Source organism: Cucurbita moschata, unplaced genomic scaffold, assembly GCF_002738365.1.
Source record: "Cucurbita moschata cultivar Rifu unplaced genomic scaffold, Cmos_1.0 Cmo_Scf00011, whole genome shotgun sequence".
NCBI lineage: Eukaryota > Viridiplantae > Streptophyta > Magnoliopsida > Cucurbitales > Cucurbitaceae > Cucurbita > Cucurbita moschata.
In genome coordinates this window covers 1,265,866-1,289,970 of record NW_019268527.1, presented here as the reverse complement: position 1 = coordinate 1,289,970, position 24,105 = coordinate 1,265,866, and the positions used below count along the sequence as shown (strand labels likewise).

The following is a 24,105-nucleotide window of genomic DNA, read 5'->3' as shown; positions in this document are numbered from 1 at the left end:
GTTTATTCGGAATTATCCTTAGATTCGCATGGGTGAGAGTGACTCGAGTTCGCCGACTCAATAGGCCTCCCATTTCAGGGTAAGACTGGGTGAATGACTGGGGGTAGAAGATGGAATTCACTCCTACCCACTTTTAAGGATAGTAGAGAGGTAGTTCCCTTAAATACCGACTCCAGGTCTTGAACAAGGGGCCCCACCCTTTCATTGGCCTGAGAGGATTCAGTCTGCTGGTTGGACCACAAACCAATTGTTCATTAGAAGATCAGTGGGACATAAGGAACAAGAAGTAACTTCAGGGGTAAAACGATAAATTGACCCAGCTCTAGTTACAAACAACCTGTGAAGGATCGATTTACTAATCATGGTTATATCAAATGGACAAAAATATATCTATAGGAAGAGGAGTGCAACTACTATGCTATAATGGAGTATCATCGTAGTTAACAAATGTTGGTTAATAAGGTTAATGAGTTTAGCCGGTTAATTTCGGATCGTTGGAGCCCATGATCTATAGGTCCATTGGTCCCCTTTCTAGCTCATATCGAACTAAACCATAGAACAGTGTGACGAGTGAGTTCGAAGTGTTCGAATTCAAATTAGGGAATATGCACTAAATATATACGATATATTTAACCGCATTTTTGTTTTATTTACAAATTAAACAAAAAGAGAGAATTTGAGATATTTAAATATTTTAATCAATATGTGTTGGGATTGACATTTGAATTAATGTTAAATATTAATTAAATAGTTTAATTAATCATTTAATATTACTTTAATTCGAAATTAATTGTTGAATTAAAATAGATAAAGTAAAAATGTTGACTTCATCTAATGGAAAAATAGTTTGAGTCAGTGGAATTTTGAGTGTCAAAATTTGGTTTCCCATAATTGCCAAATAAACCCTACAAATTTGAGTGAAATTTTAAGTGTCAAAATTTGGTAATCTCACATTTGCATCAACATGCAAATATGACTTTATAAATAGTCATCAAGGTATATGTAAACTTTCTTCTTAAAAAAAAAGTTTGAGAAAGTTCTTAAAAAATTCTCTCTTCACATATATTAAATCTCTTCCAATTTTAGTCACTCACCGCATTCCACAATCTCGTTCTAAGGCTGGAGAATAGTAGGGAAGACAATAATGGTGGTTCGAAACCAGTTCGTGAGGAAAAACGAATTTGAACTGGAAAAGGTTAGTACTCAAACTTCTTGAGTTTTAATACTTATGAACATGCTAGTTAATTTACTATAATTGATGTACTTAAAGCGCATAAGATCCAAATTGCTTCTGCATGTATTATAACAACACCATCGCAATCTTCCTAATTAAGTCACTCAACTTGGTCCACAATTTGGCAGCTACTAGCTATTCTCCTAAAGTTACTCCCTAAGTTAGTAACATCTTTTACTAAGTCAAGCTTATTGGCTCACAGTCTCCCGGTAAGCTTGACTTTGTTGTGATTCTTCACTCCCAACAATTCTTGCATCTTTGCAAACTTAACCCATTGTTAGGGCCTTGGTGAAAATGTCTGCACATTGCTCCCTGGTGCATATGAACTTCAGAATGATCTGTCTCTTCTCGACACACTCACGAATGAAATGGAAGTGAGTGTCAATATGTTTACTACGTATGTGAAATACAAGATTCTTCATCAATGCAATCGCAGATTTGTTGTTGACGCAGAGAGTTATCAACTTTAGCTTACTTCTGGTCACTTCACTTAACAAGTTTCTCAACCAAAATGCTTGGCACGATGACGCAGTTGTTGCCATGAACTTGACCTCACAGAAAAATAGTGCTACAGTTCGCTGCTTCTGATATTGTCAAAAGATCAAATTTTCGTTGAGATAAAATGTCATTCCTTCGGTGCTTTTTCTATCATCATGTCTCCAGCTAAATCACTATTTGTAAAGTCGATTAGTTCTTTAAGACCTCGCCCTCTTTATACTTTAGTCCATAGCTTGTGGTTTCCTTCACATAGCAGAGAATGTGCTTAACCGCTTGATGATGCATCATAGAGAGTTTTTCTATGTACCTACTCACCATTCCAATAAATATGAAAGGTCCAGACGAGTATGAGTCAAGTACCCTAGACTTTTGACGATGCGCCTATACTTAGTGGAATTCATCAAGGTTCCTTCAGCATCTTTTTCGAGTTGTAATTGTAACGATTCGAGTTTATGAAAAAATAAATTAAAATAAAATAAAATAATTAATTAAATGGTCTCACGAAATCTCCCTGGAAATCGCGGGATTTCCGGCGAGACATTTATTGCCTAATAGAAACATTTCTATTTCTCTTAAGTTTCCTTATTCTAAAACCCTATAATACCTAATCAGTCATTCCCTTCCCTTAAAATTAGATTGTTGCATCTATGAGAGAAAACATACGGGTTTTGAAGAGGGAAATCGTGAGACGTACGCAAGGCTTCGAGTTTTCACTGAGGATTTTTGGGTAGAAGTGGAGTAACGTCGTGGGCGTTGCACAATGAGGAGTGGCAGGGGAAACGACAACAGGGATGAGCATAAGTGTCGAAGTCTTGTTGTAATCGAAAAGGAAAAATCGCGTCTAGGGTTTTTGTGTCTTTCGGGTAAGGAAGAAGAGGGATTGGATGGGGTCGGGTTTCGGCGTCTGTGTACTTGCGGGCTCACACCACCCAAATCAGGCGTTAGCCGCGGCTCCTCTCGGCTCGGCTTGGTGTTTTCGTAGGCTCGGATCCGTCAATTACCGTGGCTCGACTTGGCGGCTTAGTTGGTCGGCTCAGCGACTCGGCTTATCGGTTAGGTAACTCTATTATATATCGATTCCTAGGTTTTTGGCCATTCTGAAGCTGTTTCCGCCCTTATTTTACAATCTAAGGTCATTATAGTTCCTACCTGTCAAAGACATATTGTGTTGGGGTTTATTTTGATAAATAGCATGAGATTTAGCTAGGGTATGTTATGAAAGGTTCCTAAATTTTTATGTGGTTCTTATAGGACGTATGCAACAACCTTAAATTTCCACATACTCAGAGTCGCTACTAACGTCTCATGCTCATCTATAACGTGGAAATATAACTCTTACATGAACATAATTGATAACGTAAACTTAAAAAAAAACGTTTTAAACAACTTCTTCTCTGGAAAACACAGCCATGGTCTTACGTGTTTAAATATGAAATACTGAAATTTAGAGAAAACAAAAACAAATACAAAATAATTTGAAACAATGAAATGCAAAACAACCTATTCTAACTTAAGACTAGAAATTTAAATATGTGTCTACCCTATGCACGTGTCACAGTCTCTGCTCGCGATGCCGTCGTCCTCCGTACAAGTGCGCCTTGCCTTTACCTGAAAAATGAAGTGGCACACGGCCTGAGTATTTCAAAGAATACTCAGTAAGTGGCCCCACTATAGGGGCCATGCAAATGCAAACACATGCAATCATGATTTAGGGACCTATCTCTAATCATCTTAGGGGTCGCCTCCAGTCTCGGACAAATTGGATGTGTAGTACTTCCCTACACACGACTCACACGTGCGAGTGTGAATCCCCAGGGCGCTCGCACACCCCCTGGACCCTCTGGTCAAGCTAATCTGTAGCGACGTCCAGAGGTCAGCGGAACCCCATAGTGTCATGCGCCTCATGAACACCCTCATCTGTGTGCATTTGCACCTGTGTGCATTCGCGCTCATCATACGGTACGCGTCCGCACTCATCATCTCCAGGGGAAGTAGCCCTATGCTTATGAACATACAATATGCATGAGGTCCCTCTAAATCCATCATAATGTCTCTTCTGACACAACCCTCTAGTCTCATCTCTTTGTTACTCTAGGTAACGCATACTCGTGGATATTTATATTAATATCATTTTCATGCTCTTAGGGTTGTGTCCTACGTCGATCTAATGACATGATGCAAAATGGCACTCATCATCATCTAGCATGCTCAATATGGAAAACATCATCATATTAAGGTAAAAATCATGCAATCATCATGCTCATCATAATGCCACAACGTGCGTCAAACATATCAAGCATCACTCAACAAAATATGTATATACTGCACATATCATCGAGCATCATAATCCACACATCATCATAACTCATACAATTTATTTAGCCTATCCTATAGTAAGGCCACTTACTTGGTTGACCTTGACCGAAGTACTCCATAAATAGCTAAATGTAAGTTCCCGTTTCGTGAGAGCTGCTTCCTACGTCGCCGGGGTTTGTTTTCTATCACACCGTTCACTATTTCCATTAGTATTTCACAATTAATTTACCTATAATTTAATAAATGTAAAATACGGCTCTAAAACAGCCTCGAATACCTTAATCGGGGCCGAAAACAGATCCGGGAGGGTCGAAACAGTGGAAATCGGGCTGAAAACAGGTGAGCCGAGCCGAACAGCCGCTGGAGTCACCGGAGGGGGCTCGAGCCGTTTGCGCCGAGCCGAGCCGAGGGATTGCCTGCGCCACTGTGTGACACGTGGCAGCAGCAGAAAGAGCCACGTCGAGCGGTAGTGTCGGGTCGAATCGCAGGTCGCAGTCCGGTTCGAGTCGTGGTTCGAGTCGCGGGCTGTGGAAGGCTACTGGGCCAAGACTAATCGTTGGGCCTCGACTTACTGGGCTGGGCCGCAAGTGTTTGGTTTGCAGGCCGACTCAATTGGACCGTGGGTCTAGTCTGGGTTGGTTCAACTGAACCGTAGCTTCTGGGCTGGTTTGAGGTTTGGGCCGCTATAGTTGGGCTGGGCCGAAGGCAGAGGCCAAGGGAAGGAATGGGCTGGCTCTCTCGTGTTTTGGGTTCGGGTTGACCCGGATCCGTGGATCTCGTCTTCCTTACCCGACTTTGGCCGATTTTTCGGCGAGCTTTCTCTCTCCTTCCCGCGGCGTTTCCGTTGCCGATTTCGGTCCTCTTTCTTCCCTTTTCCTCTTTATTCGTCGTCCTTCTTCCTTTTCTGGGAGTTTTGCGGCCTAAAAGCTCCTAAAAACCACAGATCTAGGAACGATAAAGAAAATCCAATTTTCCGACCTCGGTTACCGACGACGGCGCTTACGAAATAACACAAAACGTACCTTGAGTTATTGTGCTTTCGCTAGGGATCCTTCTCATGGTGGTAACAGGTCGTTTAGTGTCGGTTTGAGGGTGGTTTGAGGGCTCGTCGGAGAAACTGGACACTCGCCGACGTTTGTCCGAAATCTCTCTCTCTCTCTCTCTCTCTCTCTCTCTCTCGCAATTTTCTATCTTTTCTCCCTTTGCAGGTGTTCTCAAGATGCTGGGTGTCGTGGGCTGAGGGCTGGGCATGCTGTGGCTGTCGTTTCGCGTGGGTTCTGCGAAACTCGGCAGTCGTCGGAAAACTCGCGGGTTTTCCGGCGATTGAGTTTGTTTTTTTTTTCTCGTTTTCCTTTATTTATTTATGTATTATTATTATAATATATATATATATATATATTTTCTTTCTTTCTTTCCCGGGTCGTTACAACGTAATTAACCGGTGGAATTAGCTCTTTGTGAGTGACTTCGGCCAAGGCCATCGAGGTAAGTGACCTTACTGTTGGAGTTAGCTTATTGTGTGATGTATGATGGGGCATGCCCTATGGCCCCTGCATGCACCATATTTTATGTGCTATCACTATGTGTCGTATGGATTATGTTGACTGTTGTCTGGTCATGTTACGTGAAGTTATGAATGATATGTTAGTAATGTATGTCATGAAAATGTTGATTGATGTCATGTATATACTACACATAGTATTATCGAGTCATGTCATGAAATGCTTATGGAATTGAAATGTATTTTCATGTTATGTAATTTTCCATGTAATGTAGGTTATGTGATATGCCATGTAATGTAAGAAACATATATGTGATGTTAGTTATGTTAAGGGACCTCATGCATATATGTATATCACTTGCATCGGGAATCTTTCCTTTTATGTTAGGAAAGAATGAAATACAATATTTATGTTCGCCATGATATCATGCGGGTTTTTTCTATTCTATGGTGTTCGGCGACTTGTAATACGTTGTGCCCGACCAAGTCAGGCCTAGGGGTTACGTTTACGAGCCTGCCTGGTGGGTCCATGTGCGCATACATGGGCCGTGTGTAAAGGAGTACCACACATCCAATCCTACCCAGAATAGAAAAACACCCAAGACCATGTAAAGTTTCCGAAAAGATAGGTCCCGCTCATATGTTGCATGTGTTTGCATTTCTAACACCAATAGTGGGGTGACTTACTGAGTATTTCATAAAATACTCAAGCCACGTACTACCTAAATTTTTCAGTAAAGGCAAGACGCTAATGTACGGTTGACGGTGGAGCTGAGGACACCATGGAAGTTGAAGAGGAGATATTATAGCAGTTTAAGTTTATTTGATTGTTTTTAAGCTAAAGCATTGAACATTGTTTTTAGTTAGAGTTTTCTGAATTTAGTTATTGAAGGTTTTATTTTCCGAGATATGTTTGTTTGAATTTTTGGATATTTACGAAAGACTTTGTTGTGTTTTTCAAGATTATTTATGATGAGCTTCCGCATAAGGAGTTATGTATGCATAGGTGATGTAACGCCCCTAATTTTTTAAACCTAATTAGTGACGTCACCCATGTATGCATAACTCATTACGCGTAAGCTCATCATAAATCACCCTGGAAAACCCAACAAGATCTTTCATAAAGGTCCAAAAATCCAAACAAACCTTTCTCTTGAAATAAAACCTTCTCGAATTCAAAACAAATATAAATAAAACAATGTTCAATGTTTTAACTTAAAATAGTCAAATAAACGTAAACTACTAAAAATATCCCTTGTCCACTTTCATGGTGTCCTTAGCTCCACCGTCAACCGTACATTGGCGCCTTGCCTTTACCTGAAAAATGTAAGTAGCACATGGCTTGAGTATTTTATGAAATACTCAGTAAATCATCCCACTATTGGGGTTAGAAATGCAAACACATAAAACATATGAACGGGACCTAACATTTCGTAAACTTTACATGGCCTTGGGCGCTTTTCTATTCTGGGTAGGGTTGGATGCGTGGTACTCCTTCACACACGGCCCATGTACGTGCACATGGACCCACTAAGTGGGCTCGTATACATATCCCCTGGGCCTGGCTTGGTCGGGCACAACGTATTATACGTTGCCGGACACCACAGAACAGAAAAGGGCCCGCATGATATCTTGACGACAATAAATATAGTATTTCATTCTTTCGTAACATAAAGGGGAAGTATCCCGAAGCAAGTGACATACATATATACATGAGTCCCTTAACATATCTAACATGGCATTACATAAGCATGGCTAACTTCATATATATGTTTCTTACATTACATAAAATGTCACATAACTTACCTTACATGACATATTACATAACATGAAAATACATTCTAGTTCCATAAGCATTTCATGACATGACTCGATAATACTACGTGTATCCATGGCATCGATCAGCATTTTCAGGACATATAATACTAGCGGATCAAATATCTTTTCATAGCATAAATAGTCAATCTCATTCATAACTTTTCATAGCCTAACCAGTCAACATAATAACTTTTCATAGCATAAAAAGTCACATAATCCATACATCATATAGTCATATCACATAAAATATGGTGCATGCAGAGGCCACAGGCATGCACCATCATACAACACATAGTAAGCTAACTCCAACAGTAAGGTCACTTACCTTGGTGACCTTGGCCAAAGTCACTCACAACAAACTAATTCCAATGGTCAATTATGTCCTGTAATAACCATATAAAAATTTAGGAACCTTTCATAACATACTCGAGCTAAATCTCATATTATTTATTAAAATAAATTCCCAACACAATCTGTCTTTGACGGTTAGGAACCATATTGGTAAAAATAAGGGTAGACACGACTTCGGGAGGGCCAAAAACCTTGAATTCAATATATTATAGTGATACCGAGCCGATAAGCCGAGCCGCCAAGCCGACCAACTAAGCTGCCAGGGCGAGCCGCGAGAATTGACGGAGTCGAGCCGACGTACCCGCCAAGCCGAGCCGAGAGGCCGAAACTGGAGCTGCGATGTTGGGGCGAATGTGCACGCGGCCTGCATTCTCGCCTGAGATGTGGGCTGGAGCAGGCGTTGAAACAACAGGCTATTAGGTCGCGGGTATACGAGGATACCCGACCCGAATCCAACAACTTGTCTTCCTTACCTGATAAACAACGAAAACCCTAATCGATCCGCGTCGACGACGACGACGCAGTCTCCTCTGTTCTCGTCGGTCTCACAGAGTCCTCGACGTCAATACCTTACTTCCGTTCAAACTCTTCCTCCGAAAAGAGCAACCCAACGTTCCGAGAGGCCTTCAAAATACCAAGTGAACCAATCCCTCTATTTCCCTTCAGACGCTCTTGATTTGTCCGTTCTCCCAGACACACTCAGACACTAAAGGTAACTTTGGGAGTAAAATCTTTTTAAGGGAGGTAAAAGGTTGGATATAAAATAGGACATTTACCATTTAAGGTATTATAGGGTTTTATAACAAGAAACTAGAGAAATAGAAATGTTTCTATTAGGCAATAAATGTCTGGCCGAAAATCCCATGATTTCCATGGAGATTTCGTGAGACCATTTAATTTTTTATTTTATTTTTTCAGAAACTCGAATGGTTACCGGTGACATCACTAATTAGGTTTAGAAAATTAGGGGCGTTAGAGTAACTTTGCTTCCATGGGATACTTGGTCAAATTACTGCAACCGTTTCTTAGCATAGGGTGATTGCTTTAGCATAATGCAATCTTTCCTTTGGTCCACTTCAATACCCAGATAGCATGTGAGTAACCCAAGATCATTCATCTCAAATTCTTTCATCATTTGCTGCTTGAATTCTTTGACGTCTTCCACACTTGTACCAGTGACGATCAGGTCATTAACGTACATATTAACTATGAGTGGTTCGACTCCATTATTTCTTGTATACACTACTTGTTCTTGCGAGCACTTCATGAAGTTTAGAGTCTTTAAGTTTTTGTCCAGACGTCTGTTCCATGCCCTCAGCACTTGCCGTAAATCGTAGAGGGCCTTTGACAACTTGTACACTTTGTACTTTTCAATTGATGACGAACCCTTCAGATTGAGCAACATACACTTAATCTTGGAGATCACCATTTAGAAAGCTAATTTGACGTCTGAGTGATGGATCTCCCACCCGTATTGAGCTGCGAGGGCAAGAATCAACTTTATAGTGTCCAGTCTAGCCACATGCACAAAAATATCCTTAAAATCATCTCCTTGTCACTACACGTATCCCTTCGCCCCGAGTCTTGCTTTAAGTTTGATAACCTTTTCTTTACTATTTTTCTTCAACTTAAACACCCACTTCAAACCAATGGGCTTGTGTCTGGGCGTAAGTTAGTCAATGCCACGTCTTTTTCTTCTTATTTGCTTCAGACTCTTTTTGCATGGCCTCCTGCCACATGGTCTTAGTTGCTGCCTCACAGTAAATTGTCACCTCCTTGGCAAGTTGTTAGCTCGTCGACCGCGAGCAACACTAACTTGTCGGGATCTAATTCTTCTCAAGTGTATCTGCATAAATTTCAGCAAGAGAATGAAACTTCTTTGGTCCACCCTCTATTGTGGATCCTCCTGTGTTCTCGCTTGAGCTCTCTTGTTCTAGAAAATTCATCATGCATTTCTGTGTCATCGGTGATGATATGTGTAGATATTTTGATGTCGTTGTTGGTGCACTTTCTTGGTCTGTTACGTCTCCCTCTTCTTACATGGCAATGAACTTTGTAACAGTTTGTTTGTTATCGCCAACATTACACTCATTCCACTTCTTCTCTTCTTCGAATACGACATCTCTACTTACATGAATTTTCTCATGTTGTGGATTATACAACCTTTGTGTCTTGGTCTCATCCTCTATGCCAAAGAACACTGTCTTTTGGCTTCTGTCATCAAGCTTTTTGATATATAGCTTTGTAGTCTTAACATGTGTTGTACAACTGAAGACTCTGAGGTACTCGAAGTGAGGTGTCTCGTCGAACCATGCTTCGTAGGGATGCGAGTGTCCAACGACTTTATCGGTAAATAGTTTAGAAGATAACCCTCATGTCGTATTGCCTCACCCTAGAAAATCGTCAAGAGTTGCATGTTCTTGAGTAAGCTTCTTGCAGTGTTCACTATGCTGCGGTTTCTTCGTTCGAGCATAATGTTTTGTTGTGGAGTGTACGATGCAATGAGTTGATGCTTGATACCTTTCTCTTCGAAAAACTTTGAAAAGTTATGGGATACGAACTCGCTACCTCAGTCGATGTGCAAGGTTTTTAGCTTGTGATTAGACTCATTTTCAACGAGTCTTTTGAACTTCTTTAACGCACATAATGCCTCTCCTTTTTCTCCGAGCATGTACACCCACATCCAACGACTATAATCGTCAACAAGTAAGAGAAAATATTTGTTACCCTCAATCAATGATGGGGTGACCAGACCACACAAATCTGCATGAACTAGTTCCAATGGTCACTCAACACATAAACTGGTTTGAATAGAGAACGATAGTCTTGCTTGTTTGGAGACTAGAAAACTTTCACATAGCTGGTTCGGGTGTATGATTTTGGGTAGCTCCATAGCCATCTTCTTCTTTTCCATCATTTTGAGTGTCTGAAAGCTCACCAAGTCTTGCATGTCACAGCCAAGTTGGGTTTGCGGGTGCCATCAATAGAGAGTCCTTGAACAAAGTACACATTTGTTCGACAGTTGAGTCACTTTCGATTATACCTTCGAGGCTCACAACTTCTTTGTTCAACATTTGAGGATTCCATTGACATGGCTAAGTTAAGGGCATGACTCTGAAACCATGTTAGGAATAACGACTCTTCACAATGGTATGATATTGTCCACTTTAAACATGAGCTCTCATAGCTTGGGCTTCCTCAAAAGATCTAATAACAATACAAATGTATTCCTTACTTTATAAACCGATGATCATTCCCTAAATTAGCCAATGTGACACTCCCTCTCAAGAATCTTCAACATGAACATGAATAACTATTTAGAGCGTTGAAAATACACCTAACATACCGTCAATTGAAAGATTGTGACTCTCATGTCTATCAATACCATAATAACTAATTATAACTTAAAACCTTAAAAATAATATTCTAAAATTAAAAAACACAATGAGACTTCAGTATATCTAAATATGTATAGTACAATCTTTTCATCCGCCTTGTTGTGGCATGATTAAGCTAACTTATTTCCTATCGCTGGAAATTGTTTTGGTTCTAGGTTGATAGTGACAGTACACGTCATTAGCTATTTATAAGGCTTGTTTATTATTAGTTTTGTAAATCAATTTGCAATTTGGTAGAAATTAAAGTAATTAAAAATACTTATTGATAAATCTATTTTTACATTTTTGTTTGTTCAAAACAGAAATCTATTTTTAAACTCCCAAAACGAAACGTTTTAAAGAAAAATGACGTGGAGTGCCATTTCACAAATTCTATTTTTGACGTCATAATTGTTTTCTTTACCATTTTAGTTTTACTTGTTAATACCCGAATGCACATATTTATAATAATAACTTTAAAATTGTGCTTATAATTATTTATTAATTAAATTTATTATTGTTAGTATTTATTCATGCGTGCATTATTCATAAAAGATAAATATATATATATATATATAACTAAGAAAGAATATTAATATTTTTCAATAGATCGGTGATATTTCTTTTAATTCATTGATGGCTGCAGTGTTCACAATATATTTCAGTCTTTTTTCTTCTTTTCCGACCATAATATCAGTATAGATCTTGAACGTCTGAATTACACAGAGTATTTAGGGTCACAATGTACATAAATCATGTCTCGACATTTATTTATATTATATTAATAATTTTTCATTAAAAATATAAATTCAAACTTTTAATTTTTAGTGGAAGAAATTAAATTATATTCACATGATTTTATCTTTATTATCGTAAAATAATATTATTTATATGATCTATTTTTAAACAATATATTTTTAAGAACGACGATCTAGAATGCCACGTCATCAATTATGCATCGACAAGGCGCGTTACAATTGGTCCATCTTATGTGGAACGCCACATCAGCTTTTTATTCTTTTTAATTATTGTTTTTTTTTTTAAATTTTATTTTATTTCTTCTAACATACAATCTCCGACGACCGGCAGCGTTTTCTCCTACTGGGCTCTCGTTTTCAGCGGAGAGAGCTAAAAACTCGGAGGCTATGGCTGTTAGAGCTACAGTCTCTCGTTTCCCAATTGATGCTGATGCTCAGGAGAATTCCGGCCTTCCATGGGGAGTTTCCGTCACTCCCTTCGCCTCCAAGGACGAGAATGGCCGCCCTCCTGCCTACGGATCCGACGCTCACCTTCTCCCCCGCTGCGAGCATTGCTGGGCCTACTTCAACTCCTATTGCGACCTCGAGCATTGGGCCTGGACGTGTGCCCTATGCGGCACCCTCAATGGCCTGTCTTCCAAGGCGATTGCTCGATTCTCCAACCCTGAATCCTGCCCCGAGATGATGTCCTCTTTCATAGATCTCGAGCTGCCCGGTGAGTCCTTTTGTTCTTCATTTTCGATTTGAATTCGCCCTTTCAATTCCTTTTTCACCTTCTAATTGTCGGATTTTGGAAAGAGGATTGAAACTATGAATCTTGTCATCTTTGTTCTTTTCATGGGGTCATAGATGAATATGCTGTTGTAATTGGTTTCATGTACACGGAATTCAGCAGAAATTTTAGCCTTCTTTTTTACCATATTTTCCTCTGGTACTAAACTGCTAATGATCCTATTGATTGATATGACATGCATTTTTTTTCTTTTGTTTTGTGTATAGTTGTATTTGCCTCTTTTCTTTCTGGGGTTTACCTTCTTTGACATTGATCTATTTTTCCCCTTTTAAAGATGAAGGCTCAGGAGGGGAAGCGATGCAAGCTCGTCCAGTATATGTTGCAGCCATTGATCTGTCATGTAAGATTACTACTAACCCACTTAGATGCCTCTGATCCAAATAGTTGTATCCATCTTTATTTGATAGGAGGCGGGTGCTGGAAAGAAGCCAAACATTTTAAACGAGTTTCTTAATTGTGCTATTATCATAGAAGTTGGAAAATTACCAGTAAACATTACAATTTGAAGATATAATACGTGTTTTTATCAATTTCTATGATAGTAGTACTTAAGCAATTAAACTATAGTTTAGTTGATTTTATTACCGGAGTTGAATGTTTTTTTTTATCAGTTTAATAGCAAAAAACACTACAAAGAAAAGCCCAATTAGAAGGCACCAAATTAATAGTCCCTCAAGTCCTAGGTGGGATTTTCTTTTTCTATTCTGGGAGGAAAGGAAACTAGACTATCTAAGTGAAAAGTAAAACTAAAAGCGGCAAAAAGCCAATGGGACTTGCACAAAGATGCTCTAGTTGGTTTCAATAAAAAAATGTTGCCCCTACAAGAGGAAGTAAGGAAGAAGCCAATTGAGTTAAACAAACATGGGTGGGGCCATCATCTTTATCGAAGGTAATAGGTGTTTCATCAAAAGGAAGACGTTAGAGTTCTTATAAGGAAGAAGCAAATTGAGTTCAACAAACATGGGACAGGGGATTGGATTTTCTTCCCTGTGGAAGGTAATAGGTGTCTTATCCATTAAGTTATGCCCCGATGAAGGGAAGAAACTAATTGAATCATACCTGAAAATTCAAGCTAAAATGTAGCCCATGTTCGAAAGTGTTCTCTATCTCCGCACATGTCCCGTAAAATTTCACAAATGACCAACTTCGGTTCGGACTTTGTCTTGGAACTAAGGGCCATATTGGAAGGAGCTAAACTACTCAACCTTTTAAAATCCTGAAAACATCATGGAACAAACTCAAGTAAATAGTTATTTCCATAAATTTTTATGTCATTTAACCAAGTTCTTTTCGGCAAGAGTAGTTAAGTCTTCTAATTATGATACTCCTCGCCCAATTTACATCAATATGGATTTTAATTTGAAGATAGATAGTTGTGTTTATTGAATAACAGTTCTTTAAGAAGCATAAACACTTTAGTTTGAGTAATGTGTGCCTAACATGTGTGCAAAATTTGGACACTCTAACACTAGTTAGACACGTATTAGATTCTTTTTAGTACGATAGATGCGTATCATTTGTTAATTGTACAAAGTGAATATAGATCCAACATTTGTTAGAATAAACTTTTGAGGATGAAATGGCTCATCTTTTGAAGCACATAAATGTTTAAACTTGTTGACTTGAATTTTCTTCTCGTATAAAATTGATACATTTAAAAAAATGTATTCTTATAAATGTGTTTTTGTTGTGTTAGTTTCTTAGGTTTTTAAAAATGATGTGTCATCGTATATAGGTTGTGTTGTTTCTGTGTCTCATGTCCATTTCCATATCTGTGGTTTTTAGATATACTTTTTCTTTAGTTTATTTTCATATCTTAAGGAGTGTTTGGGGTGCCGAGTTGATAGTCTGTAGAGTTAAATAACATGTATTTAGGGTATTGAGTTGTTCAGTATCGATTACGGAAGTCTATGTTTGGGGTGTTTGTTTGGTACGAGTTTAGGAAGTCGGTGTTTGAGGTGCAAAGGTGTTTGTTTGGTATGAGTTTAGGAAGTCGGTGTTTGAGGTGCAAAGTTGTTTAACATGGAACTCTAAAGCTTGTGTTTATGCGGGCTGTTTTTTTCTACATATTTTTTTGTTGTGCTCTACAATAAGAGCTATATTAGAAATCAATTTTTTTTTTTCTAAATTTAAATAATAAAGATTTATTCCCATCAAAGCAAATTTCATTTTCATTTTCACCTATTATTTGATTTAGATTGCTAAAGATATTTTTCTAGGAATTTTCTTTGAAATTTATTCTATTAGAAATTCTTGTTTTTAATTAATTGTATTGCTTTTTTAAATGTATTGTTTATTAAAAACATTTGTTCTAATGACCTAAAAGGTATATATATATATATTAGTTAAAAAATTAGTTGCATAACAACACTTGGGCTGATGGAAGAAGTGGAATATCGAAGGGTCTCGTTTCATCAGCAATTTTGAGTATCAGACCTTTCATCATGGCTTTCTTCAGGTTCTTATAGGTTGACATTCTGGACTCCAACTCCAGTTGTTGTCTTTCCTCAATAACTTTTTCGAGGACCCAACATGTTTTGAGAATCCTTCGAAGAATTGCTGATAGTAATTGGCTAATCTGACAAAGGAAGATGGGGTCCTCGGTTGTAATAATTCTAGTTGGGCGGTCCCCACCACGAATTTCCATCTCTGTTGGAAGGATTTATGGTCTCTCCCTCCAATTCCAAGTCTGTCATCCCCCACTTTTGGGCAAGCTGGATTGATTATTACTATTGCCTTCACTTGAGGAAGTTTGATCTCGTTTCACATTTTGGGATTGATCGCTACTAACGTCAAAGAAATGCTCTGTTGCTGCGTAGGCAGTGAAAGGTTTTGAATTCGTTGTTTATATAGTTTGGATTTCGTCCACTGCTTCGGCCCTCTGACAAAAAAGAGGCTTTGTCTTTTTCGGGCATATCATGAATATCTAACATAAACTTGAAAAACTACTTGATGTAGTCTCAAATATTCATAGTATGTTTCAATTCCCTCAATTTCTGTCTCTTAATATCTCAATATTCTTAGTAGTGAAAAACTGGGAACGAAGTTCTTGTTTTAATCTTTCCAAGGTGTCTATGGTACATCAATTGTCTTGAATATCCACATTCCTTGATCTCCACCACAACTTTGCTTTGTCAATTAGATGCATTGTTGTCAACGTGACCTTTGCTTCTTCTATCACGATATTTGTGGCTTGAAAGTATTGTTCGAGGTCAAAGATAAAGTTCTCTAGAGCCCTAGCATCTCTAACCCCACATAAGAGCTTAGACTCTGGACCTTTATCTTGTTAAACTGGACCGTGTTCTATGTCGGGGGTTCGGTTTCCTACTACTCGCATGATGAGGTTTAGTCTGGAGGTCAAATCCATTATTGTGGCTCGAACCATATCAAAGACAACTTTTACATCTTCAAAAAAGTCTGAGACCATTTGAACTATCACTTTTTCAGAGTTGTCTAAATCTTTGACATGTTCCTCCATGCAGACAATAGAGCTTGTCAATCTCTCCCCATGCTCAAAGCCACCTGCTCGTGTGATTTTACCGTTACACTAGACACATACATTCCAAGAGAAAATCATTAGTTGATCATGGACTGTTATTAGAAAAACTATCTGCTTACTTATTAACCATTCAGTATATTTTTGGAGGAGATACAACTATACTTAGTTACAGAATATAGCTCTATCGTAATTTTTTTCCTATTAATTTTTGTAGTCTGTTTATTTCATTTCTAGTACTTTCTGCTTTGAAGTGAAGATTAAAAGTTTTTATTTTCACATAATGAATCTGGTTAAATAGGATGGATAAATGATTGAAAAGGAAATGCATTCGGAAATACCTAATTGTCGAGTGATTGGGCCAACTTGTAGACACCTCAATTAATCTCACCTTCAGCCAACTTGTAGACACCTCAACTAATCTCACCTTCATCCTTCTTTCTCTCTCTCCTTTTTCCCCCTGTTAATTCTCTTCACCCTTTCCATATTATTTTATTTGGTTTTCAACTGCAGCTTCAGAAGAGTTTTTGGAGCTCACCAAAAGTGCATTACTGGCAGCTTTAGAAGGTATCAAGTGTTGGATTAAAACCCTATTTTCTTGTACTGTAATTCTTGTTAAGTCCTTTTATCTCTGTGCTATTTTAATATTCCTTGTAGCTCTTGGGCCTGGTTCACTTTTTGGTCTTGCTACCTTCAGCCACAAACTAGGTCTATACGATGTTCAAGGTCCCATACCCATTGTGAAGAATGTCTTCATCCCCCCTGATATGGAGGGCACCCTGCCAATTGAACTTGAAGATGTAATGCCTTTGTTGCAGTTTTTGGCACCGGTATGTCAAAGATGTCATTTTGTCTACCTTTTTACTTTATATAATTGATTGTTTTGTCAATTATCAATCAGAAGCTGGTTATCATCACCTTCCATGCATCATGATTGGATGAGCCTGTAATTTAATAATCTAATTGCAGGTGGAAACCTGTAAGGATCGCATTGAGGCTGCTCTCGAAACTCTTCGACCAACCACGTCATGGGAGAGAACTACAGCAGCAGGTCAAGGAATAGATGGTATATTGATGGGTGGAAGAGGTTTTGGTGTGGCTATGGAAGCACTCCTTAATTACCTCGGATCAGAATATGGGAGCATATTTGCATTAGGTAAGCAGGGGAAGGCTCACCTAATAATTTCTCTGTTCTCAAAGAAGTGGCATTGAGCAATGCCTATTTTTCTTTCAATCAAAGGACAAATTCTAATGTATGGTGTTGTCTTCTTTACTTCAGCTAGAATTTTTGCTTTCCTGTCTGGCCCTTCTGATTATGGAGCTGGTCAACTTGACACGAGGCGATATGGGGAGCAATATGCTAGTAAAGGAGAGGATGCAGACCGTGCTTTACTTCCTGAGCAGACCCCATTTTATAGGGAGTTGGTAATATGGATAATTAATCGTTGCTCTGATCTATTTTAATGCTTTTCAAGATTGTAAATATTAATTTACATGTTCCAGGCTGCAGTTGCCGTCCAAGCAGGAGTTTGTGTCGACATATTTGCTATTACAAATGAATACACAGATTTGGCATCCTTAAAATTTCTTAGCATTGAAAGTGGTGGCTCACTATGCTTCTATTCAAGTACAGATGACTCAACTCTTCCTCAGGATATGTAAGTATATAGCAGTTTGTAATATTCTTCTCACTTCAATTAAAAAGAAATAAAACATTCAGGACTCTATAGCCTATATGCTTTTAGTTATAAATCGGTTTAAATTGCATATAGGATTAATAATGCACTTATGAACTAATGATTTTCCAAGTAAAATACATAGTGTGAGAGATTGTTTTTATCATCTACTAGAATAAATATATGTTAATACAGATACTAATATTTGAAACCCGTACAAATCTGCATTCTGAAATTGCTATCACTTAGGAGATTGTTGAATGACAGAATTCTATTGCAGGTATCGGATGTTAAGTCGGCCGTATGCATTTGGTTGTGTATTGCGATTAAGAACTTCTACTGAATTCAAGCCTGGCCGTTCTGTGAGTTTGAAATGTTGTTTGAATTACATATAACTTTTAGGCTAACCCTTCAAATATTTTATATCATACTAATTTTCTTAACTATTCTGCAGTATGGTCATTTTTTCCCGGATCCACAATATGAGAATGTTCAACACATAATCTGTTGTGATTCTTATGCAACATATGCGTATGACTTTGAATTCGCAAATAATGTTGGATTTTCAAGGTACAGAACTACTATTGTACTATTTGTGTAATTATTTTCCCTTGTTGACATGCTTCAAAACAATTTATAACATAGTATGATGCGTTTTTGTAATCTTCTTGATATTAAATGCTAAGAAATACCTCTCACAGTCAGTGATGGTTGCTTTCCGACACCATAATCTAGCTAGTTGTAGATGCATTCACATTTATAGTTATGGACAAACTTAAATGAAAAAGAGCAGAAAAAGAGCAGTGAGCTTGAACCTGCTTGGTTTGATTATTGTTTTGTAAGTGTGTTTTGGAACTTCTTTATTTTTATTATTTTTTTAATAAGAAACTGATCTTTCATTGAGCGAATAAATGAATATAAGGGCCTACAAAAGAACAAGTCCAACAAAGGAAAGTTCATGACCTAACCATTGAAAAGGACTTCAATTCAACAAAATAAAACTTAGCTCATAATTTCAGAAAGAAAGCATAACCAATGCACATAATATTATGTTGGAACATCAATCAAACCAATTACAATTCCTTTCTTTCCTTCACTAAGGAGGTCAAGGGTAGGAAATCTTCAGAGAGGATGTTGCCTTTACTCCAAAAAGGTTGGAGAATTTTTCAAGAGAACAAATCCTTATGTGAAGAGGTGGTCTTGCTCATGAAGTTTGAAGTTGGGTTCAGTTTATCTGTATATACTTCCATGTTCTTTCCTTTTGCTCTCTGTTCTTGATAGTTAATAAATGGGAAGAGGGGAAGGGGAGTGGTTCATTTGTTATTGGAGGATATTTTTTCACCTTGCATTTTGTAGCCGCCGTGTACAACTTTATATTTTCTTTTGATTTTTGGCTGTTTCCTTCGCCAAACAGCTTTACTTAATACTTGTATCATCCTTAAGGACAGTCTAGTTTTATGAAAAAATGTCCATACAATCAAAATTTTTGGACTCTGTTCAAGTTCTTTTCATTTCCTTGCAAATAAGTTGGTTTGGTCTCTGACCACATTGAATTTCGCCAACATTCTGTTCTTGTAAAGTATTTTAAATTTATGAATCCATCCCGTTAAATACTTATATGGTGTTTGTTTACCAGCTTTATACTACTAATCATTATACGATGATCTTTTGCAGGCATGCTCCTGGGCTCCCTATTGTGCAGATTGCTTTCCAATATACAGTTGTTGTGCCTCCTGAGGAGCTTTCTAGTTCTGTTTCATCTAGTAGGTACATCCAAAGATACAGAAAACTTTCATTGAAGTTTTTCTTATTTTAATTGCTCCAAAATCTAAACATCGTCTAACATGTGTTTGTGTTCAATAGGTTGATTCTCTTGTGTTTTTGATGCCTCATTCAAGTGTTGAATGTCAATAATATATTTATCAATGTATTAATATCAATTTGACTGTCCGTCCAGTCCTCAATTACGAGTTAACATTTTCTTGGATTGGTTCTTCTTAACATTTTTAACATTAACAGTTAGGTCACGGCATTACAGCTTTCATTCTCATACTAAAAGCGTTCACACATTTCATTAGTTTTCTCTCGTTTGTGACGAGGGATTTTAATCACTGTGATGACATGTATAATGCGTCCAGAAAGAATTGCTCTGATACTTATCTTGCTCTCATTGCGACACACCCACTCGTCTTGGTTTACGAATGCTTAAAATCCATGTCACTTTCTAGGCTTTATTTTCAATTAATTTCCTCCTTAATGAAGTAGGAAGATTAAAATGATCATAGAAAATGTTTATTGTCAATCCAGTTTCAATTTCATTGAAGGTCCTCATAATCTCTAACTTAGTTCCTTTCATGAAGAGAAAGTAAGAAACTTCCTATGAGAAAAAAACATTCCCTCTGGATTCTTTTTGTCTGAAATCAGTGTTTCATAATTTATGTTGCCATTAATATACTCTTCTCTTGTCAGTTGCTTATAGGACAAGTTATTGTGACTAACTTGACGCATGATGGATTGTTTATGCAGAACTGAACATTCCCTTAAACGAAGACTGAGGATACGAACTATACAGTTCGGTACTGCTCAAAATTTTAACGAGCTTTACGATAGTGTTGAGCCTGAGGTGGTTCTCTCATTGCTTGTCCATAAGGTAAGTCCTTTCCAATTTATCTGTACCAACAATCTGCTCAAAATTTTAACGAGCTTTATGACAGTAATGAGCCTGAGGTGGTTCTCTCATTGCTCATTCACAAGATAAATCCTTTCAAGCATAACTGTACCAACAAAACAATCTGCTATAAATATATCTAACAAAGTGATTATCATGGGAGAATGCTGAATTTCTCTACAGTCATGGTAAGCAGACAAACAATATGAATATTTTAGTCAGGACTTCAATGGATAAACGTATCACTACAGCAAAAGAATATAATTTATTTATTGTCTTGGTGGAAGACCACTTGTTTGGAACTGTACTAATAATCCTAGAGAACCCTTGTTGCCCCCAGGGCTGCCCCATTGGCAAAGGATCATGGTGTCTGAGTAACATCTATCCAAAGTTGTGTGGTCAAAATTTTGGGTGAGTTTAATAAGAATAAATCTTGATATCTTCTTTGTTCGGGTATCTTCAAATTAGTGGGATGCTAGATTGCTCGGTTTTCAAAACATCTTATAAAATCCTTGTAAGAGAGAACGGAGACTTAAGAGAGATTTTTGTTTTTTGATTTTTAAAGAGAGAAGAGTGTAGTGTGTACATTTACTCTAATTGAAGAGTCTATGAATCATCATGGGTTAGCCTAGTAGTCAATAAGAGCCCGTAAATAATAAAAAGCTACAAGTTAATTTGGCAACTAAATGTTGTAGAGTCAGATGATTGTCTCATGAGACTTGTGAGATTGTGCAAGTTGGTTCGAAAAACACTCATGTATAGGAGAGTCTGTGCTTCTTAGAACTATTGTAATTAAAAAGGAAAATTTAATTAAATATTAAATTAATATGTAGTAGTTAACATTGAGCAAGACAAGGAGTTTAACACATTGTTAGCTAAAATCTCAGCAATAGTAAAGTGGTGCAAAAGTAGTAGCAATAGCACACGCCTCCTTATTAGTAGGAAAGGAGAATCAAATTAGCACTCTACCTTCTCTCCAAGGCCTCCTTGACACCCGAACTACTAAGTAGGGTTCTTTTGGATAATGGAATGGGCACAATTTTAGTAAATAAAGTTTTCTAATCTAAAAGCTTCAATTTACTAATTAAATTTTGAGTGCAATAGAGTATAACAAGAGAGAATTATTGAATTCACATGTAATTACATTGTATTCCTATTTATAAATTCTACAAAACAAGGCACCTATCAAAATATTTTTAAGAATGCTCGCAAAATATTAATGCAAAGTGAGATAAGGATACGGAGTTGGCTATTTCTAGTGCTCATTCATGCTCACCTAATTACTTCCCTGTTGACTAATTTTTACAGATTACAGAGCACTCTTATCTCTTACGCGTATGCGTATTTGCTACTAGCCATTTGCATTGTGTCACTGACATTTATGTTGTCTTGACCATACTTCTATTTCTCAAGGTTATATTAGCTTCTTTGGAGCAAGGTGTTCGAGAGGGCAGGGCTCTACTTCATGATTGGCTTGTAATTCTTACTGCCCAATACAATGATGCTTATAAACTCGTTCATTACAAAAATGGAGCTTCAGGAACTTCTCTGGTCGACGTTGCGTTCTCTCAGTGTCCGCAACTTCAATCTCTACCTCGCTTGGTATTTGCATTACTTAGGAACCCTCTCCTTCGTCTTCACGAGGAAGGTATCCACCCCGACTATCGGATTTACCTGCAATGCCTTTTCAGGTAATTTGTGAACATTTTATTTAGAAGATTGCCATTTGCATTTTATTTATCTTTGATAAATAAGAAAGTAATTGTTGACGTTTTCCAAGAATTTTACGTAGACCTCTTTGAGATATATAGTCTTTTTTGTGCAATTCTATATGGGAAGTACTCTTAAGATCTTATTGGTGAAATTGACTACTTGAAATTCAGCCGATCCTCCATTATCTTTTTTTTTTCTTGCAAAATGACTGAGCTGAATGAACTTTTTACCATAAAATGAAATCTCCTTAGCCTCCTTTTTAAATTATTATTGATCATGCTACTTAATTTGATATACACAATAATGTTAATTTGGTGTCTTAGGTGTATGTATTTTCTTAACCTACACTTGATTCAGTTATACTATTTCTTTGGTGGTGTATGCACTGATTTAGAAATTTGATGCAACTTGATAATTTTGTGGTTAGCAAAAAAGCTATAAGAATATCATTTTCATATATATATTAGTCTTCTCTCCCTCGGTTTCTCAAAATGTGACGTTGCCGTGTAATTCACGTGTCTTTTACTGGCGCAGTGCACTTGAACCAAGTTCCCTACATTGTGCCGTGTATCCAGTATTGGCATCATATTCTACTCCCGACATTCAAGCATATCCACGACACTCGTTGAGTCGTGCTGCACTGATTACGAGCGGCAGTCCGATATTTTTCCTAGACGCATTCACAACTCTAATTGTGTTCTATTCTTCCACCGCAGACCCTACACTTCCATTTCCTCCTCCTCAAGATTGTAAGATAATTCTTTGCTTTCATATGAAATGGATGTTACTTCAAAGTTCAGTTGAAGTCTTTTTTTTTAACTTTGTTGTGCTGATTTTCAGGTTCGTTAAGAACTACAATTAACGAACTAAAACAAGAGAGATGCATCACCCCAAGACTCTTATTTATTCGTGGAGGTCGGGATGATGCTACAGCTTTTGAAAACTATCTTATTGAGGAACAGGATGTCAATGGAAGCGGCCTGACTAGCGTCATGGGTTTCGTTTCGTTTCTCGAAGATGTCAAGCAGGGCGTTTTGGAATATCTGAAATAGATTGCATTGGTTGAAGTTCATCTTCCATGGCAACCAAAAGCAGCAATACATGTTTCAAATGTCCAGGTATTTCAGCCACTCTTGGAATCCGCAATAGAGGTATCTATATGAATGTTTGCAGCAAATTTGGTTTTCCTGATGGCATAGAATTGAAGATCCTCATTGTGGTGGACACTACAAAAGATCACTTTCAGGTGCATACTACTTATTGCTGTATCTTTATTATAGCCATAATTTTCTTGTCTGAACAAAAAAATATAGATATGAGACTAGTTAGAGCTGTTCTCATTAGATATTTTTTCAGTTTTGTATTCGGATGGTTGAAATATTCAGTTGACTGGAAAAGTAACTCGTTCTTCTATCTTTTTTATAGATAAGTTGATAGGGGAATTTTATTCTTATGGAATAATTGATTTGCTTGGAAACATTGAGCTGTTTAGATCTATAAATGCAGGGTCCTTTTTCCATTACAGGTCTATGAGTTCGTTTTCGAGGATATAGTTTTGAACTTCATGGGTCGTTTACTCACATGAACCAATCAATTTATGTCTGAACATGGGAGAGCTAAAGATTGCTAGAGAATTTAATCAGATTATTTGCTGAAATTTTCTTTTATATGTTATGATTCGGTATCTGACTAAGAGATTTACAATAATTGGTCTTTATGTCGTTTCTTAATATGTACGGCCTATAAAGAGAAAACGTTTGTGAAATGAATTTTTCTGCTTGAAGGTTGGGTTGGGGGTGTTCTAACATTAAACCAATACTGGCAAAATTCCTATACTATGAAGAAAGTAGGTTGTGATCTTTCATACCCTTTTATATATATATAAAAAAAAAAAAAAAAAAAAAAA

General features: G+C 37.5%; 1 protein-coding gene across 3 annotated transcripts; it reads left to right on the top strand.

The window, feature by feature from the left end:
- The first annotated feature begins 12,150 nt into the window (after positions 1-12,150).
- LOC111449735 (protein transport protein sec24) lies at positions 12,151-23,859 on the top strand. 3 transcript variants are annotated; one of them, XR_002711715.1, is made up of 15 exons: positions 12,151-12,568; positions 12,921-12,986; positions 16,656-16,709; positions 16,800-16,972; positions 17,112-17,298; positions 17,422-17,567; positions 17,646-17,800; positions 18,099-18,180; positions 18,273-18,388; positions 19,493-19,585; positions 20,345-20,468; positions 21,900-22,177; positions 22,734-22,948; positions 23,040-23,445; positions 23,725-23,859. XR_002711715.1 is itself a non-coding variant. In XM_023089760.1 (14 exons), the coding sequence occupies exons 1-14, from the start codon at positions 12,241-12,243 to the stop codon at positions 23,249-23,251; spliced, it is 2,229 nt and encodes a 742-aa protein (XP_022945528.1). In that variant the 5' UTR covers positions 12,151-12,240; the 3' UTR covers positions 23,252-23,678. The 3 variants fall into 3 exon arrangements, 1 of the variants encoding a protein (XP_022945528.1); XR_002711714.1 differs by having other exon boundaries at positions 23,706-23,859; XM_023089760.1 differs by lacking the exon at positions 23,725-23,859 and having other exon boundaries at positions 23,040-23,678.
- The last annotated feature ends 246 nt before the right edge of the window (positions 23,860-24,105 follow it).

What these genes read in the sequence shown, in the direction of transcription:
- LOC111449735 (XM_023089760.1), top strand. Translation starts at nt 12,241, where the DNA reads ATGGCTGTTAGAGCTACAGTCTCTCGTTTCCCAATTGATGCTGATGCT. An exon ending in ATTACTGGCAGCTTTAGAAG is followed by an intron (nt 16,710 to 16,799) that starts GTATCAAGTGTT and finishes TATTCCTTGTAG; the next exon opens with CTCTTGGGCCTGGTTCACTT. An exon ending in AATTCAAGCCTGGCCGTTCT is followed by an intron (nt 18,181 to 18,272) that starts GTGAGTTTGAAA and finishes ACTATTCTGCAG; the next exon opens with TATGGTCATTTTTTCCCGGA.